At 41.4% G+C, this 18984-nt stretch overlaps 1 protein-coding gene across 7 annotated transcripts in view; it reads left to right on the top strand.

The window, feature by feature from the left end:
* Positions 1–18984, top strand: part of BCKDHB (branched chain keto acid dehydrogenase E1 subunit beta) — a 314907-nt gene that overhangs the window by 10790 nt on the left and 285133 nt on the right. For all 7 annotated transcript variants that reach the window (XM_084622417.1, XM_084622418.1, XM_084622420.1 and 4 more), the window contains exon 3: positions 2049–2117. In XM_084622417.1, coding sequence (XP_084478543.1) covers positions 2049–2117 — 69 coding nt within the window. The remainder of the gene's footprint in view (positions 1–2048; positions 2118–18984) is intronic.

The following is an 18984-nucleotide window of genomic DNA, read 5'->3' on the forward strand; positions in this document are numbered from 1 at the left end:
CCCCCTCAGTGCTCTGACACTTTGTGGCTTCTGGTGGGCCTTCAGCCCCTCTCTTTTTCCACCTGGGCTCTCCTGGTGGCCCAGTCATCCAAGCTCTAGGGCTTGGTGCTGCTAGTTTAAGCCGGGGTGCTTCTTCCTTAACTGGTCGGGTCAGCTCCCTCGCCATCCTTTGCCTCTCCACCTACAACAAGGTTGTTGCACTGGTAGAGGGTTCATTCTGGCTTACCCAGGCACAAAGGTCTGGCAGTAGTCCTCTCATGTACCGGTTGATGACAAGAACTTCTAGTATCTCCTCCGGGACTCAGTTCGTAACCACTTTCGTGTGAGATGGATGAGGTCATATAATTGGGACCGTGGGGTTTTGTTTTCCTGGTACCTCCACTCATGATATCGCTGGGCCCACACTGTGGTCATTACCCCGGATCTGGCCAGGATCTCTGCTTTCTGCTGGGGGTAGTCTGCCACAGCCTCTTCAGGCAAATCATAGTAGGCCTTCTGGGCCTCCCCACACAGGAATGGAGCGAGGATGCCAGACCACGGTTTTCGGGGCCATGCCTCCCGCAGGGCTGTCCTCTCAAAGATGAGGAGGTATGCCTCTACGTTATCCTCCCGCGTAATTTTCTGCAGCCAGTTGCTGGCCCGCATGATCAGCTCTGTAACCTTTTTGTACTGGTACCCCTTTCACATAGCAAGCCTCGAGTGCGACCCCTCTTATACCTTTAAAACACTTTTAAAAATCTATTTAACACCATTATAAATGCTGGAGGAAAAGCGTGGTTTGGGGTGGAGGCTGACAGCTCGTGACCCCCCCCATGTAATAATCTTGCAACCTCCTGAGGGGTCCCGACCCCCAGTTTGAGAACCCCTGCTCTAGTTTTATATATTTAATATAAATAAGTGTTGTATTTTTCAATGAGAAATCAAAAGTAGCCTTGCCCTAAAAATCCTAAAATTACTTTTTAAAAGGGATCAAAGTTCAGCAATCAACCAATTTAATGGAAAGGGCTAGACTGCTTTTAAAATCTGGATCCATTTACTGTCTAATGGCTTTTTGGTGGTTTGTATGGTTCCTAGTGGATGGATAGTCCACATTGCAAAGAGCATAATAATGGTGAGTATTTAAGCTGGCAACTTGCACAGTTATTGAACTACCTTCTTTTCCCTAAAGGTGGTCCCTCCAGATCAGGGCTGTAGCACATGGGTGGGACATTTGGAGAAACTTGCTATTTAATGGATCAATTAACATTTGTGGTGGTCAGTTCAGCATTTTTCAGGAGCATTAAAATCACATGGAAATGAAACCAGTTGAAGCTTAAAAATTAGTGGTTGAGTCCTTACTTGTGATGTCATTTTATTTTTGATTAAAAGGAAAGATTGCATCAGATCTTAAACTTTTTAAAATGGAATGTCTAAATTCAGCAGATGTTTGGTTAGTTCATACACTAAACTTCTTGGAATTTTTAAATGAATTGATAGTGCTGTGGTATTACTTAAATACTTTTCTGAAATGTTCCTGCAGTAGTTTCTGAAACATAGCTAGAATAGTTTAAACGTTCTATTTTGGGCCAGAAAGTGTATTGTCATACTAACTCCTCCTCTTCCCCTTTTGTGTAATGTACTGTTTTTTTAAAAGGTGGTGCTGATCTGAGTGTAGGAGAGGTGGGGGAAAAGCTTGATTTGCTAATGCGCATACTATATTTAAAATGCTTTGAACTTTTTGTTGATAAAAATACAGTACTTTGAGGTCAAATTAATCCCCCTTTTGGACATGGTGAAACATCTAAAATTCAATGCTTTTAACTATAGTATTTTATAGTAGCATATACTCAGTAAATTGTTTAGAAATCTATTAAAACTTGTTCTCGCTCAATCATGAATGTTGAAACTTAAGATGTTGAATATAAATGGAAACAGTGAAATTCAGGTGAGGACTGCGCTAACAGTTTATAAATGGTTAGAATAGAATAAATAGGATTATCTTAATTTTCATACTAGACGAGTGTTTGTATTCATAAATAAAAGTAAACTATGTATGACTTATTTTGCAGTAATATTTGGCGAAGATGTAGCCTTTGGTGGAGTCTTCAGGTGCACTGTTGGGTTGCGAGACAAATATGGTGAGTTAGCTGCTTCTGTACAAGCAATATTAGATTTAAAATCTTTCCTTTTCCTGCTATAGCTATGATCCTAGATGAGTCTTGTGGGGAAAATCATGTAAATGAGTTTGTTTTTGTTTTGATATAGCTGAAGATTAATGTTTTGAACAGATTTAATAATTTTGTTTAATAGGAATTTCCAAATTAGGCATTGAACTTGGCCTCATAAGTTTATAACTTAAATTTTATTTTCAACTAAGTTGGCTTGCAAAAAGTTGTGTTTGGCTTTTACAAGGATTCCAGGTTGTAGTGTCTCTTAAGATCAGATAAGATATATTTATCTTTACTCGCAACTAGTAACCTGTGGTCATTCATACCAACTGTATTGTTTCCATAAAGAAAATGAGGTAACATGTATTTCTGGATCCTGTGTATAATTGACCAGGAACTGAGTTTAGGCCCTATATTCAATTCGGTTTTAACACTTTTTTTTTCCCTCCCCCGAAGTATACCACTTTCTCATGTGGTTCAGCTAGCCAGTGTTAGAACCATACTTGAACTGTCCTTAAAACTTAATTCTTTTACTCATTTTTCTGGCCCTGCGTAGAAAGAGCCTGAAAAAATATTAGTTACCTTGTTCACAAATTAACCAGGATAGTCAGTTTTGTAACCTACTAGACATGAAAAGCATAACTTGAGAAACTGTATGGAAAATAAGATGTTACTTTATCCAAGAACTGAGTGATGTGGTAAATCTCATGAAGCTTGGCTTAGTAATGAGGGAAGACAGGAGGAAGTTTATTTAAAACACTTGGGAATCTTAACTGTTACTTCCTCTTGTGGAATCATTTGCTGTCTGAGCATCTCTTCAATGGCACATTCTCAAGAATCCTTTTGTCCCATTATAGGAATCTGGACTCAGAAATACAACTGATCTTTTTCTTTCAGTTGCCTGGGGAAAGGTTGGAATTCTCCTTGAATTATGCTGGTGTAATTCTGACTTCAGTGGAGTTGGTCCTGATTTGTGAGAGAAGAGTCAGGCTCATAGCTCTTTTGTTAGACTCTGTTCTTCTGGTTAATGGTGTTTTTTCTCAGAAAATGCAAAGACGTCCTTTCCGAATTTCTGCTTTACAATTGAAATAGCTCTCTTCTGGTTACCCATAGAATGTATGTTTTTTTTAACTTGGCTTTTGTGGTTCTAATAAAAAAAACATTATCAGAGTATAAAATGTCAGTGTTTCATGTACTACATGCTGGGTAATATCTATAGTTACCTGCATGGTGGTTAAGAGTAATAGGGGATAAGATAGTATGCATCAGTGATCGCCTTAAGCACATAAGGGAGACCATGTCTACACTGCCCTGCAATTCAGACTATGGGGATGTGGATTACAGCAAGCTCTGAAGTGCTGCGCTGTAACTCCCTTGTGTGGATGCTGTGGGCTGAACAAAAAGGTACCTAGTTCACATTGACTACTTTAATGTGAACTAGGAACTTTTTCGTTCACATACAGTGTCGACATGGGGAGTTACAGCACAGCATTCTGGTGTTTATGTAATTTACCCCACTGTAGTCCAAACTGTGGGGCAGTGTAGACCAGCCCTAAGCCTGTCTGACTTAACTAGGCATATCTTCTTTCTATGCCTCACCCTCTTTCTTACTATAACATTCAAGTAGGCTACCGGTCTATCTTTTATCTGTAACTTTGTTCATGGTAGGCAAATTTTAAAAATCATAGCTACAGAAAGCAAACACCATAAATTTTTGAATACTAATATTTGCATTAGAATAAGATCTCTGTGACATTACATTTGGTTGCTGCAAAAATTAACACAAGATTTCAACAGGGAAATAAGCAGCAGGAGCAGATGGGTTCTCAAGCAAATATCCTGTTTCTGTGCAAATGTTTCTAGTAGTAAAGCACAAGGGAAAGCAAATACAAGTTATATTACCAGGAGACTGTTTACGCAGTGTATTGTGTATGCAAAAAATAAAGTCCTTAAGATCCTTTTGGCCCTCATTGGTAAGAATATCTTGTTTATTGTTGAAGGTTTTTTCCACTAACCAGCAAAACAGCAATAAGCAAATACAAGATCATTTGTCAATATTTATATCATACCAATGTGTTGGTGTAAAATGTGAGGGTGTTTTTATTTTTCCTCCTTTTTGTGTTTTTTTTTCTGGTATATAATCATCAAGATCACTAGATGGCAGTCTGGCTCTGAAAGTAGTACTCTTAAGAGCAAGTCTGTAGTCCCTTTTTAATTAAATGCAGGGAGCAAGATCTAAATACCAATTTATATACTTGTAGGCAGAATTTAGTTTATTAATGGCTCAGAACTACCCAGATGTTACTCAATATCAAGACTACAGTGCAGAGAAGTTGGGGGGGGGGGAAGTATTTTAAAACAGATTTCTTCTTTCAGTGAGTCTAAATTAACTGTGTGCTATGAAAGCCAGTTAAACCGTACATGTATCTTATGCTTATCTCAGGAAGAAGGTGTCAAGAGGAAAAAAATAAAATCATTTTAAATCAGGTCAACACTTAAAGTGGCTTATGAGACTACATATAATTAAATACTTTAGCTTAGAATTTAAATGCACAGAAGTTAGTAAATAGAAGTTTGTTTCTCACAGCAGCTGTAACTTGTTAGTGTCTGAATTAAACCTATGGTAATTCTTCAGAGTCCCTTTGTGGCAGACCCAACTATGTATTGGTATTCGCACATGAACCCGCAAACACACTTTTTGCCACTTCTCAACAGTGAAGGTGTTGCTCTGGGACTCATGAGATATATGTATGGATGCCCTTATGGGGATAAGAGTAGAAAAGGTCATGCATGCCCTTTCCCTCTTTGTTCTGCCTCAGGACTTTAGACCACCCAATGCCCATATTCTTTCTCTTTTTTCATAAACGTGCTTGGGCATCAAATGTATGGCCCACAGCCTGTGTCAGGCCCACCTGGTGTATTTGTATTCTGCATGACCTGTTCAGACTGCAGAATGTCAGCTTCTGAAATACAATTCTAGCTTTCATGGTTGTGAGACCTTCCCAAATCAGAGTAAAAACGTTTACTTTCCTGAGTCTGTATATGGTTTGTGGCTTTGAGAGATGATCTCCCATGTCCCCTATTAATCTAATCAGAGTATGAAGTAAAGGACACTTTGTCAACATTAACTATTATATTGCTGATAATTTTAGTATCTGGATTGGGGAAAGGAGTGAGAAATCTAGTGGTGGGAGAGGAGGATTATTGTAGGGAAGGAAATGCAGAAGGAAGAAGAAAGACAGGAAAGACAAATAGACTAGAGGGAGGCAAGAGAAACAAAGAATAGTTGGGTGGGACGGGCTTATTTCCCAATGAATGTGACAATGAAGTAATTAAAGATGAAACTTTTAGTTACTAGTAAAGGCCAAATTCTATCCTGTTTCTTTAAATCTTCATGCTCACAGTAGAGAGTTCTGCTGTGAATGTAAGGGGATATAGAGTCTCAAAGCTGTGTTCAGGTCAATGGACTGTAACTAAAAGTGGAATTTAGCCTTCTTTACTGAGTAAATTTGACATGCTGGGGATTTTGTAAATCACTGTAGTGGCAGGCTTTAAGTGTACTGATCACTTGCTAATAAGTTTTCGCTACCATGCGAGGTTTATGCAGAGCATCTGCAGTTAGGTCATAGAGAACTGCTGGCTGAAGGGTCAAGAGTATTTCCCTGAGTGTTAATTTCTCCTTCAAAGATCCATAACTTCTAGGAAGAAGGATGGCAGTGCTCCATGTTGAGACTCTTGAAGACATTGCTGGGCTGGAACAGTGTGATACGGTCTTTAAAATTAGTCCTGTGTAATCCCCAGAGGGCCTCCCATTGTGAGGGGTATCACACATGATGCAGGCACACTTGAGGTCTGCATGCTCCGTAGGAGACGTAGTCTTTTGTCTCTGATAAAGACAGTTGTGGTTTAAACTTTATATCCCTGGTCTTAGCCTGGTTCCCAAAGTACAGAAGCTGTAGTAGATTCATGAAGAAGACACTCTTAGATGCCTGACCATGCTAGAAAGCATGACGGGAACAACCAAAGTGGCCAACTCTTTCCCACGAGTGGAGTGGGAGGGACATTGGGTCACCAGGCTTCCTCTTGTCTCCCCAACAAGCAGGGATGGACTTTACCACACTGGACTGAAAATGTTCAATCGTCACTGATCCTGGGCTGAGGTTTGCAAAGGTAATAAGAAACTGAATTCTCACTACTTCTTATTTTTTTTATTCTTTTGGAGGGAAATTGCATCCCTAAGTTTTGAACTCCACAGTGTATTACTATGTCTGCTAGGGACTGAGACCTGTCATTCCATATTCTTTTTGAAAATATGCTTATGATATGAATGACATAACTGAGGTATACTTTATGCAAGATGGCTTTTTGCCTCTGTTTTCACTAACAAGGTCAGCTCCCAGACTGCTGCGCTGGGCATCACAAAATGGGGAAGAGATGGCCAGCCCTCTGTGGAGATAGAGGTGGTTAGGGACTATTTAGAAAAGCTGGACGTGCACAAGTCCATGGGGCCGGACGAGTTGCATCTGAGAGTGCTGAAGGAATTGGCGGCTGTGATTGCAGAGCCATTGGCCATTATCTTTGAAAACTCGTGGCGAACAGGGGAAGTCCCAGATGACTGGAAAAAGGCTAATGTAGTGCCAATCTTTAAAAAAGGGAAGAAGGAGGATCCTGGGAACTACAGGCCAGTCAGCCTCACCTCAGTCCCTGGAAAAATCATGGAGCAGGTCCTCAAAGAATCAATCCTGAAGCACTTGCATGAGAGGAAAGTGATCAGGAACAGCCAGCATGGATTCACCAAGGGAAGGTCATGCCTGACTAATCTAATCGCCTTTTATGATGAGATTACTGGTTCTGTGGATGAAGGGAAAGCAGTGGATGTTTTGTTTCTTGACTTTAGCAAAGCTTTTGACACGGTCTCCCACAGTATTCTTGTCAGCAAGTTAAGGAAGTATGGGCTGGATGAATGCACTATAAGGTGGGTAGAAAGCTGGCTAGATTGTCGGGCTCAACGGGTAGTGATCAATGGCTCCATGTCTAGTTGGCAGCCGGTATCAAGTGGAGTGCCCCAAGGGTCGGTCCTGGGGCCGGTTTTGTTCAATATCTTCATAAATGATCTGGAGGATGGTGTGGATTGCACTCTCAGCAAATTTGCAGATGATACTAAACTGGGAGGAGTGGTAGATACGCTGGAGGGGAGGGATAGGATACAGAAGGACCTAGACAAATTGGAGGATTGGGCCAAAAGAAATCTGATGAGGTTCAATAAGGATAAGTGCAGGGTCCTGCACTTAGGACGGAAGAATCCAATGCACAGCTACAGACGAGGGACCGAATTGCTAGGCAGCAGTTCTGTGGAAAAGGACCTAGGGGTGACAGTGGACGAGAAGCTGGATATGAGTCAGCAGTGTGCCCTTGTTGCCAAGAAGGCCAATGGCATTTTGGGATGTATAAGTAGGGGCATAGCGAGCAGATCGAGGGACGTGATTGTTCCCCTCTATTCGACATTGGTGAGGCCTCATCTGGAGTACTGTGTCCAGTTTTGGGCCCCACACTACAAGAAGGATGTGGATAAATTGGAGAGAGTCCAGCGAAGGGCAACAAAAATGATTAGGGGTCTGGAACACATGAGTTATGAGGAGAGGCTGAGGGAGCAGGGATTGTTTAGCCTGCAGAAGAGAAGAATGAGGGGGGATTTGATAGCTGCTTTCAACTACCTGAAAGGGGGTTCCAAAGAGGATGGCTCTAGACTGTTCTCAATGGTAGCAGTTGACAGAACGAGGAGTAACGGTCTCAAGTTGCAGTGGGGAAGGTTTAGATTGGATATTAGGAAAAACTTTCACTAAGAGGGTGGTGAAACACTGAAATGCGTTACCTAGGGAGGTGGCAGAATCTCCTTCCTTAGAGGTTTTTAAGGTCAGGCTTGACAAAGCCCTGGCTGGGATGATTTAACTGGGAATTGGTCCTGCTTTGAGCAGGGGGTTGGACTAGATGACCTTCCGGGGTCCCTTCCAACCCTGATATTCTATGATTCATGTAAGATATCATTGGAAAGGTTATGATTTACTGAATGCGATTATCCAATTTGTATGCCTGTATGATTTCTGTATCTGAAGTTAGGAATATTGACTATATGAATATGAACAAGAGGCTGCTCGGCAGCTCTCCAACACCACTTTCTACAAGCTATTACCCTCTGATCCCACTGAGAGTTACCAAAAGAAACTACAGCATTTGCTCAAGAAAACTCCCTGAAAAAGCACAAGATCAAATCCGCACAGACACACCCCTGGAACCCCGACCTGGGATATTCTATCTAATACCCAAGATCCATAAACCTGGAAATCCTGGGTGCCCCATCATCTCAGGCATTGGCACCCTGACAGCAGGATTGTCTGGCTATGTAGACTCCCTCCTCAGGCCCTACCCTACCAGCACTCCCAGCTACCTTCGAGACACCACTGACTTCCTGAGGAAACTACAATCCATCGGTGATCTTCCTGATAACAGCATCCTGGCCACTATGGATATAGAAGCCCTCTACACCAACATTCCACACAAAGATGGACTACAAGCCGTCAAGAACGCTATCCCCGATAATGTCACGGCTAACCTGGAGGCTGAACTTTGACTTTGTCCTTACCCATAACTATTTTACATTTGGGGACAATGTATACCTTCAGATCAGCGGCACTGCTATGGATACCCGCATGGCCCCACAGTATGCCAACATTTTTATGGCTGACTTAGAACAACGCTTCCTCAGCTCTCGTCCCCTAACTCCCCTACTCTACTTGCGCTATATTGATGATATCTTCATCATCTGGACCCATGGAAAAGAAGCGCTTGAGGAATTCCACCATGATTTCAACAATTTCCATCCCACCATCAACCTCAGCCTGGTCCAGTCCACACAAGAGATCTACTTCCTGGAGACTACTGTACTAATAAACGATGGTCACATAAACACCACCCTATACCGGAAACCTACTGACTGCTATTCCTACCTACATGCCTCCAGCTTTCACCCTGACTACACCACACGATCCATTGTCTACAGCCAAGCTCTGCGATACAACCGCATTTGCTCCAACCCCTCAGACAGAGACAAACACCTACAAGATCTCTATCAAGCATTCTTACAACTACAATACCCACCTGCAGAAATGAAGAAACAGATTGATAGAGCCAGACTTCCCAGAAGTCTCCTATTATAGGACAGGCCTAACAAAGAAAATAACAGAATGCCACTAGCCGTCACCTTCAGCCCCCAACTAAAACCCCTCCAACGCATTATTAAGGATCTACAACCTATCCTGAAGGATGACCCAACACTCTCTCAAACCTTGGGAGACAGGCCAGTCCTTGCCTACAGACAGCCCCCCAACCTGAAGCAAATACTCCCCAGCAACCACATACCACACAACAGAACCACTAACCCAAGAACCTATCCTTGCAACAAAGCCCGTTGCCAACTGTGCCCACATATCTGTTCAGGGGACACCATCATAGGGCCTAATAACATCAGCCACACTATCAGAGGCTCGTTCACCTGCACATCCACCAATTTGATATATGCCATCATGTGCCAGCAATGCCCCTCTTCTATGTACATTGGTCAAACTGGACAGTCTCTACGTAAAAGAATAAATGGACACAAATCAGATGTCAAGAATTATAACATTCATAAACCAGTTGGAGAACACTTCAGTCTCTCTGGTCACGCGATCACAGATATGAAAGTTGTGATATTACAACAAAAAAACTTCAAATCCAGACTCCAGCGAGAAACTGTTGAATTGGAATTCATTTGCAAATTGGATACAATTAACTTAGGTTACCTTGCATAATGACTTAGCCACTCCCAGTCTCTATTCAAGCCTATTTCCCCTTTTTGCCTACCCTCCCCACCCCCCAACGTTCTTGTTAAACCCTGGATTTGTGCTGGAAATGGCCCACCTTGACTATCATACACATTGTAAGGAGAGTGATCACTTTAGACAAGCTGTTAGCATCAGGAGAGTGGGGTGGGAGGAGGTATTTTTTTCATGCTTTGTGTGTATGTAAAAAGATCTTCTACACTTTCCACAGTATGCGTCCGATGAAGTAAGCTGTAGCTCACGAAAGCTTATGCTTAAATAAATTGGTTAGTCTCTAAGGTGCCACAAGTACTCCTTTTCTTTTTGACTATATATCTGTATTTCAACTGTGCTACTTCGGGTAACGCCCACTGCTAACACTTCAGGTACAACAATGGAAAAGCCAGATAGGGTGGATGGCCCATCAGCAAGGACAATGAACTGCAAAAGGCTTGGCCTTCCTGTGGACATTCCATATCGCCACTGACTCATGGACTCTCTGATTCTACAGAGTCAGGTGGTCTTGTGACCTGATACTAAAACGTTATCTGGGAATGTTACAAGACAAGGGAAGGGAGGTCAAGTTTGGGGAAACTGAAGGATTCCTGTCTTATGTAAATCCTATTTAAGGGTAGGGAGGAAGGCAAACAGGACTCCTCTCCATGGCCTGTCGTCCCAAGAAGAAAATCTGAAGGCAGGGGGGCATCCACACTGAGACGGGTGCAGTTGAAAGGGGATATAACTGGAACTCTGAACCATGGAAACTTTGCAACCTGTCTGCAACAATATCTAGGGTGAGAAATACTATTTGAAATTAATTTCTTTAGTGAAACTAGCTTAGTGTGTGTGGTTTCATTTGCTTAGTAATCTGCTTTTGTTCTGTTACCCCTTTTACTACTTATCTGCCTTTTATAGTTAATAAAATTTGTTTTGTTTAAACCCAGTTTCTGTCATTTCTAACGGGGGTGGGGCAAGAAGTGTGCAGGGGAGAGGCCAGGGGCTTGCCTCCCTGGCCAGGAGCTCAGGGGCAGGGCAGTGCAGGACAGTCCCAGGCCTGCAGGCTGTAGTTTGCCCACCTCTGGTCTAGGGTGTAGCATACTACACTGGAGACCTAGATTCAATTTCTGGCTCTGCCACTGCCTTCCTGCATTACTTTGGACAAATCCCATTCACTCTTTCTATACTTTCATTCCCCATCTGTAAATTGGAGATCACAATTAATCCCTCTTTGGTCTATTTGGATAGTAAGATGTTTGTAGGCACTGTCTCTTACTGGAATTAATTTGCAAACTGGATACAATTAACTTAGGCTTGAATAGAGACTGGGAGTGGATGTGTCATTACACAAAGTAAAACTATTCCCCCCCTCCCCCACTGTTCCTCAGACCTTCCTGTTAACTGCTGGAAATGGCCCACCTTGATTATCACTACAAAAGGTCCCCCCCCACTCTCCTGCTGGTAATAGCTCATCTTAAGTGATCACTCTCCTTACAGTGTGTATGATAACACCCATTTTTCCATGTTCTGTGTGTATATAAAACTCCCCACTATATTTTCCACTGAATGCAGCCGATGAAGTGAGCTGTAGCTCACGAAAGCTTATGCTTATGCTCAAACTGGTTAGTCTCTAAGGTGCCACTAGTACTCCTTTTCTTTTTGTCTCTTACTATGTTTGTACAGTGCTTAACATAATTGGAGACCTGAATTACAGTGGAGTTCTTGGGCACTATTATAATATAAATGTTTACAAATTGAAGTCTAAAAATAGCCTCTCTTGAACACAAACATCTGAACAATATCCTTAAATTGTGTATGTGACACTTCCTGGGGGCACCCAGGGTACTGAAGCATTTTACTACACCTGCCCTTAGTGTGCAGAAGCTTTGTCTGTCCCTGCCTGGGATCAGTGCCCAGATAACACAAGCACTCTCTTCCCAATCTGCTAAGGACCTGCTGATCTTCTGCAGGTTAGTGATAGGCAACTTCCAGTCTCGGAGCCCTTCAAGCATTGCCCTGGAATGTTCTGCTGCTGTTCTCTGGGACATTCACAGAATTCACAGATCCACTGTTCTCAAAGGAACAGTACACCTCAGCTTACCTTGATCACTGCTCTGCTTAACTCATGGCACTTAAATTTGTTTATAGTGAAAACAAGTATAAACTTAGACATTCTTCCGTCTCAAAGATTAGCACACCCAAAATCTTTCTCTCAGCTTGTAACAGCCAGGCTCGCTGTGACCCTGTGACAAGCATGCTGGCTGCTGGTCTCCTAGGTGAAGGATACCATATATCTCCCTGCACTCTCCTGATATACCAGACTAATTATTGTATCTTAGTCATAAATAAGATTCCCCCTTCCTGCTCTGTGTTCCTTTTCTGGAGATTTTGCATAAATACCATGTTACACTTAAACTGCAACCCACCAGATAGCACTCTCAAGTGGTCCAGTTTATGGATCTAACAGTATCCTTATTTTATCATTAAAGTTTGTATTGGCTTTCAGATAAAGCTACAACAAAACTGTGAGGAGATTGTTTGTTTCTTTCTTTGTTTTCCATGTAGGAAAAACAAAAGAATAAGGAAGACGGAGAGGGGACGCATGCAAGGTATTTCAATGAGTGGAAAAAACACAAAATGGCAGGATTTGTCTATTTTCATCAAGTTAAAAGAAAACCGTTTATCTCTCATGATTTGTTGTCTTGTGATCCCACCTGTTCTAGCTAATAATGGTGAGTGATGGGAAGGTCTTCCAATAAGACCAATCCAGAACAATAGTCTGCCTGAAATTTAAGTTGGAGGTATCTGTTTCAAGTGATATTTTTCAAGGCCATAAAGCTAATTTCTGGATATCCCATTAAAGGAGTAAAGGGCTAGCTGTGAATGAAATCAACCCTTTTGAGAATGGTTTAATAGTGGGGATGGAATCACAGAAATGTAGGGCTGGAAGGGACCTCTAGCCATCATCAAACTCAGTCCCCTGCACTGAGGCAGGACTGAGTAAACCTAAACCATCCATCCCTGACAGGTGTTTTTCCAATTTGTTCTTAAACTTCCAGTGATGGGAATTCCACAATTTCCCTTGGAATCCTATTCCAGAGCTTAACTACCCTTCTACTTAGAAAGTTCTTCCTAATATCTAACCTAAATCTCCCTTGTTGCGGATTAAGCCCATTACTTCTTGTCCTGCCTTCAATGGACATGGAGAACAATTGGTCACCATCCTCTTCATAACAGCACTTTAATGTATTTGAAGACTGTTATCAAATCACCCCCTGTCGTCTTTTCTCAAGACTAAACATACCCCAATTTTTTCTTAACCTTGCCTTTATAGGTCAGGTTTTCTAAACCTTTCATCATTTTTTAGCTCTTCTTTGGACTGTCTCCAATTTGTCCACATCTTTCCTAAAGTGTGGTACCTGGAGAACTGGACACAGTAGTCCCCCTGAGGCCTCATCAGTGCTGAATAGAATGGGACAAATATCTCCTGTGTCTGACATTTCTGTTAATACACTCCAGAATGATGATAGTCTTTTTTTGTAACTGCATCATTTTGACTCTTTCAGTTTGTGATCCAAACCCCCAGATTCTTGTCAGCAGTAGTTGCGCATTTGATTTTTCCTTTCCAAGTGAAGTACTTCGCAGTTGTCTTTATTGAATTTCATCTTGTTGAATTTAAATCAATTCTCAAATTTGTCAAGGTCATCTTGAACTTTAATCCTGTCCTCCAAAATGGTTGCAACCCCTTCCAGCTTTGTGTCATCCACAAATTTTATAAGCATACTTTCCACTCCATTGTCTGAATCATTGATTAAAGTGTTGAACAGTATTGGACCAAGGATTGACCTCTCCACTAGACAGGCTTTTCCAGTTTGACAATGAACCATTGGTAACTATTTTTTAAGTTCAGTCTTTCAACCAGTTTTGTACTCACCATATATAATTTCATCCAGACTGCATATCTCTAGTTTGCTTATAAGAATGTTATGTATCACTGTGTGAAAAGCCTTACTAAAAATCAAAATATAGCACATCTCTTGCTTCACCAGTATCGGGTAGGTCAGTAACCCTGTTAAAGAAGGAAGTTAGGCTGGTTTGGTATGATTGTTCTTGACAAATCCAAGCTGGCTATTCATTACCAACCTATATATCCTCTAAGTGCTTACAAATTGATTGTTTAATAATTTGTTCCAGTAACTTTGATACCTGGAAAGATAGTCTGACAGGTCTAAAATTCCCGGGGTCCTCTGTCCCCCTTTTTACAGATAGGTACTAGGTTTGCACTTCTGCAGTCCACCAGTTCTCCAAGAGTTCTCAAAGATAATCACTCATGGTTCTGAGATTACTTCAGCTAGTTCCTTAAGAGCTCTAGGATGAATTTCCTGCCGCTTGAATACCTCTAACTTACTAAATATTCTTTACCCTGTTCTTTCCCAATTTTTCAAGTGTGTTCCTTTCTCCTTGTTAATATTAACTGTGTTGAGTATCTGGTCATCATTACTCCTTTTTAGTGGAGACCGAAGCAAAATAGATATTAAACACCTCAGCCTTCTTGATATCCGTTATTAGCTCTCCTTCCCCACTAAGTAGTAGACCTACACTTTCCTTCATCTTTCTCTTGCTGCTAATGTATTTAAAGCAGTGGCTCTCAACCTTTCCAGACTACTGTACCTCTTTCAGGAGTCTGATTTTTGTCTTGCAAATCAGCAAGTTCACTTACAAAAACAGATACAAGAATACAAAATTATCACAGCACACTATTACTGAAAAATGCTTTTTCTTTTTATCATATAATTATAAAGTAAATCAACTGAATATAAACATTGTACTTAAATTTCAGTGTATAGTATATGGAGCAATATAAGCAAGTTGTATGTATGAAATTTTAGTTTGTACTGACTTTACTAGTGCTTTTTATGTAGCCTCTTGTAAAACTAGGTAAATAACTAGATGAGTTGATGTACCCCCCGGAAGACCTCTGAGTACCCCCAGTAGTATGCATATCCCTGGTTGAGAACCACTGATTTAAGGAATCTCTTATTTTATATCCTTTTCTAGGTGTAACTCATTTTGTGCCATAGCTTTTCTGATTTTTGTCCCGACATACTTATGTTCTTTTGAACTTCTCCTTAGCAATTTGTCCATATTTCCACTTTTTGTTGGATTCCTTTTGAATTTGCCATCATTAAGAGCTTTTGAAGGAGCCATATTGGACACTTACTATTGTTTCTGTTTTTCCTTCATGTTTGAATGGCTTGCAGTTGTACCTTTTTAGTACAGTTTCTGTGAGAAACTATCAGCTCTTCTGAACTCCTTTTTTCCTTTAGCTTTTCTTCCCATAGGTCCTTACCTATCAGTTCTCTGAGTTTTAGTCTGCCTTTTTGGTGTCCATTGTCAGTATTCTGTTGCTCTCACTCCTTCCTTTCCTTAGAATCATGGAATTCGTCATGTCATATATGATCACTTTCACTCAAATTGTCTTTCACCTTCAGACTGACTACCAATTTCTCCCTTTTGGTCAGAATAAAGTCTAAAATGACTGTCCCCTGGTTGCGTCCTCCACTTACTAAAAAAAAAAGCTGTGCCCAATACGTCCCAAGAACTTACTGGAAACTTTGTTTTATCATATTATTTTTCCAACAGGTGTCTGGATAGTTAGCCTTCCATTACTGTCAGGTCTTACGTTGAATATCTCTGGTATTCTAGAAATTCCTCATCCATCTCTTGTTCCTGATTTGGTGGTGTAGCAGACCCCTTAGCGTGACATCATCCCTAATTTTTTTACCTGTTTTATCGTTCCCCAGAAATTTTCAGGTGGTATGTCTCTCACTTTCTTCTGGACCTCAGAACAAGTATATATGTTGTTGATGTATAATGCAACGCTTCCTTCATTTTTATTCTGCCTTTCTTTCCTGAACAAGCTACATTCTTCTGTGCCATTATTCCAGTCATGTGACTTATCCCACCAAGTCTCTGTGATGCCAGTTAAGTCATAATTTAGCTAATGTACTAATTGTCATGCAGTCTAGAGCACCTTACAGCTTAGTTGCTATCTCAGGACAGACTGTCAGAAAACAAGGGCAGACACCCCAGACTAGTGGTATATTTTGTAAGTAGCTTTCACTAAGCCGGTAATAAATGTGAACTCCTGCATCACTTTACCAGTCTTACCCTGGAGTTACAGACACTCCCCTTAGCCTCTCCAGTCTATATTGCCACACAGACAAACTGAATTTTGTGATAAAAGGTTACTTAAACTTAAAATCACACTAATCTGGTTTCCAGTCCCAAGAGACCAGTCACTTATTCCAGATCAATTGGTACTCTGGATTGTTGCATCAAAGACGAGGCTGGCAGCCAAGCCTATAACTAACTCTAGGCTTATTAGCTAAGAGAAGGAAATGAGTTACTAAGTATGACTCACTTGTACATATCGTTTAACTGGTTTAACCAATCTATGATTACCAGTGGTGGCAGAGATGTAGTAATATACCAATTTATCAAAAGTCTTTCAGGGCTACTCAGAATAACTCTGGGGATCTCCATCTTCTTGTTTACTTATTCTGTCCTGTTAGAATCCAAACAGTCCAGAGATAAAGGATCTTTGAATCCATATTTATTGTATCTTCATACAGAAAGCAAGCTGTGTCTCTAACCACATGAGCTTTTCCTTTGAGGGTGAGGTGGGGAGTGCACTTCGACTTTTGATCTCCAGCTATATACATAATAACCACTTGCTTTGAAATTAGCATTTTCTGTTAGTCTTCAAGTCCTTCATTAGCATTTCACAAGGTTTTTGATGGGTTATTTAGTTATAAGGGTTTTTACCATCTAAATATTTTCTATTGCATTATGACCGGAACAGATAAGTGAAAACATACAAGTAATATTCCACTAGTTTTCATGAAGTTTAAACATCTGAATATGTACTTATACATCTAACCATTACTTGGTTGGGACCCCTTGGGGTCGTGAGGTTATTACATGGGAGGTTGCAAGCTGCCAGCCTCCACCCCAAACCCTGCTTTGCCTCCAGCATTTATAATGGTGTTAAATATATAAAAAAGTGTTTTTTTAATTTATAAGGGGTGTCACACTCAGAGGCTTGCTATGTGAAAAGGGTCACCAGTACAAAAATCTGAGAATCCCTGCTCTAGCATGACCTGATCAGCTAGTGTCATACCCCTAATGCAAAAATTGTATATGAATGGGAGTCACTGATGCTTCTGAATACACCTCAGGGTTCTCCCATTCTTTATAAGGCATTAGCCACTACATTCTCCTTTCCCTGGTTATGAATTATTTCCATATTAAGTTCCTGTAGGGTTAAACTCCAATGAAGTAATCTTGAATTGGTACCCTTGGTTGGTGCAGCCATGTCAAAGGGGCATGATCGCTTAAAACATAAATTTTTTTCATTACGCAAATAAGGCTCAAGTTGCCTAAGAACCCGGACAATGGCATAGCAGTCTTTCTCAAAGACCACATAATCTTGTTCAGTGGGGGGTGAGTTTTTGTTTAAGTAGGCAGTAGGATTGCCTCTTGCTCCCTACTCCATCTTGGATCACTACCGTGCCTAAACCAGCATTGGAAGCATCAGTACACAGCACGAATGGTTAGCTGAAATCAGGGCTGACCAAAACAGGCTCTTTTTACACAAAGCCTCTTCTATGTTCTGGAAGCCTTTCTCACAGGCCGCTTTCCATATCACCTGGCCTAGTTTTATAAGGTCTGCTATGGGGGCTTTAATGTCACTAAACCCCTTTACAAACCTTCGGCAATAGTTGGCCAGACCAATAGAGGACTGGATCTGCTTCTTGGTTTGAGGGGCAGGCCGGCTCTGAATGGCCTCTACCTTTAGAGGGTTGGGGTGAACTAACCCACTGGCCATCTGTGTTGTAGGTAGGACACCTCTGCAGCCCCCATCTTGAAGTTGGAGATCTTGACAGTGAGGTTGGCTTCTCTGAGCCTTTGTAATGCAATTCACACATGGTCTTGCCAGGAGTTACTGAAGATAGCCAAGTCAATCATCTATATTGGCACTGGCAAATGTTTGTAACCCCTGCAGTACCTCATTAACAAGCTGCTGAAAAGTAGTCCCTGAATTTATTAATCCAAAAGCCATAAATTTAAATTCATATAGTCCAGATTCCATTACAAAAGCAGATTATTATTTATTATTTTTTTTTTTTTACTGGGCATCCGCATCTAAGAATTTGCCAGTACCCACAAATCAAATCTGGTGTGCTTATAAGTTTTGCCCCCGCAACAGGTCCCGTAAGTCCTCTCTTTGGGGTATAGGTTATGGGTCAGGCTAGGTGATAGCATTTAGTTTTTCTTTAATCTACACATCTTATGGCTTTGTATTTTTTTAGGTACCATTACAACAGCAGGAGCTTTTCGATGAAGGCCTTGTCTACACTGCCACTTTACAGCGCTGAAACTTTCTCGCTCAAGGGTGTTAAACACCCCCCTGAGTCCTGCAAGTTTCAGCACTGTAAAATGGCAGTGTAGATAGTGCACCAGCGCTGGGAGCTGCACTCCCAGTGCTGGGAGCTACTCATCTCATGGGGGTGGTTTTTTTACAGCATTGGGATGATGCCTCGACTACCCAGCAACATTAAAGCACTGCTGTTTCCCTTTTTGTGATTACCCTCCTCCCAAGCATGCTTCCCTCCTCCTCCTGGAATTGTTTCTGCATTTCTCCTTTAGCCCAGTACGCTCTTCTAAGCGGTGGGTGGGGCCCTAAGGTTTGAATGGAGAGCACGGTCTTGTCAGTTAAACCTTGCTGTTTGGAAAATACCTGTTTTTGTGGTGCTTTAAAAGGGTGAGCATTTCCTGCTTTTGGGTTGAATTTAAACCTTCCCCAAACTCAATGCTTTCCAGAGAAGTTTCTCCCTTGCTCTCTTTGACCAAATCAGTTAAAGGGGTTCATGTTTTCTCATCACAATAAATCATGTTTACTGCTGTCTTCCTTTCCTGGT

The sequence above is a fragment of the Lepidochelys olivacea genome (assembly GCF_965140295.1).
Source record: "Lepidochelys olivacea isolate rLepOli2 genome assembly, chromosome: 3".
Lineage (NCBI taxonomy): Eukaryota > Metazoa > Chordata > Testudines > Cheloniidae > Lepidochelys > Lepidochelys olivacea.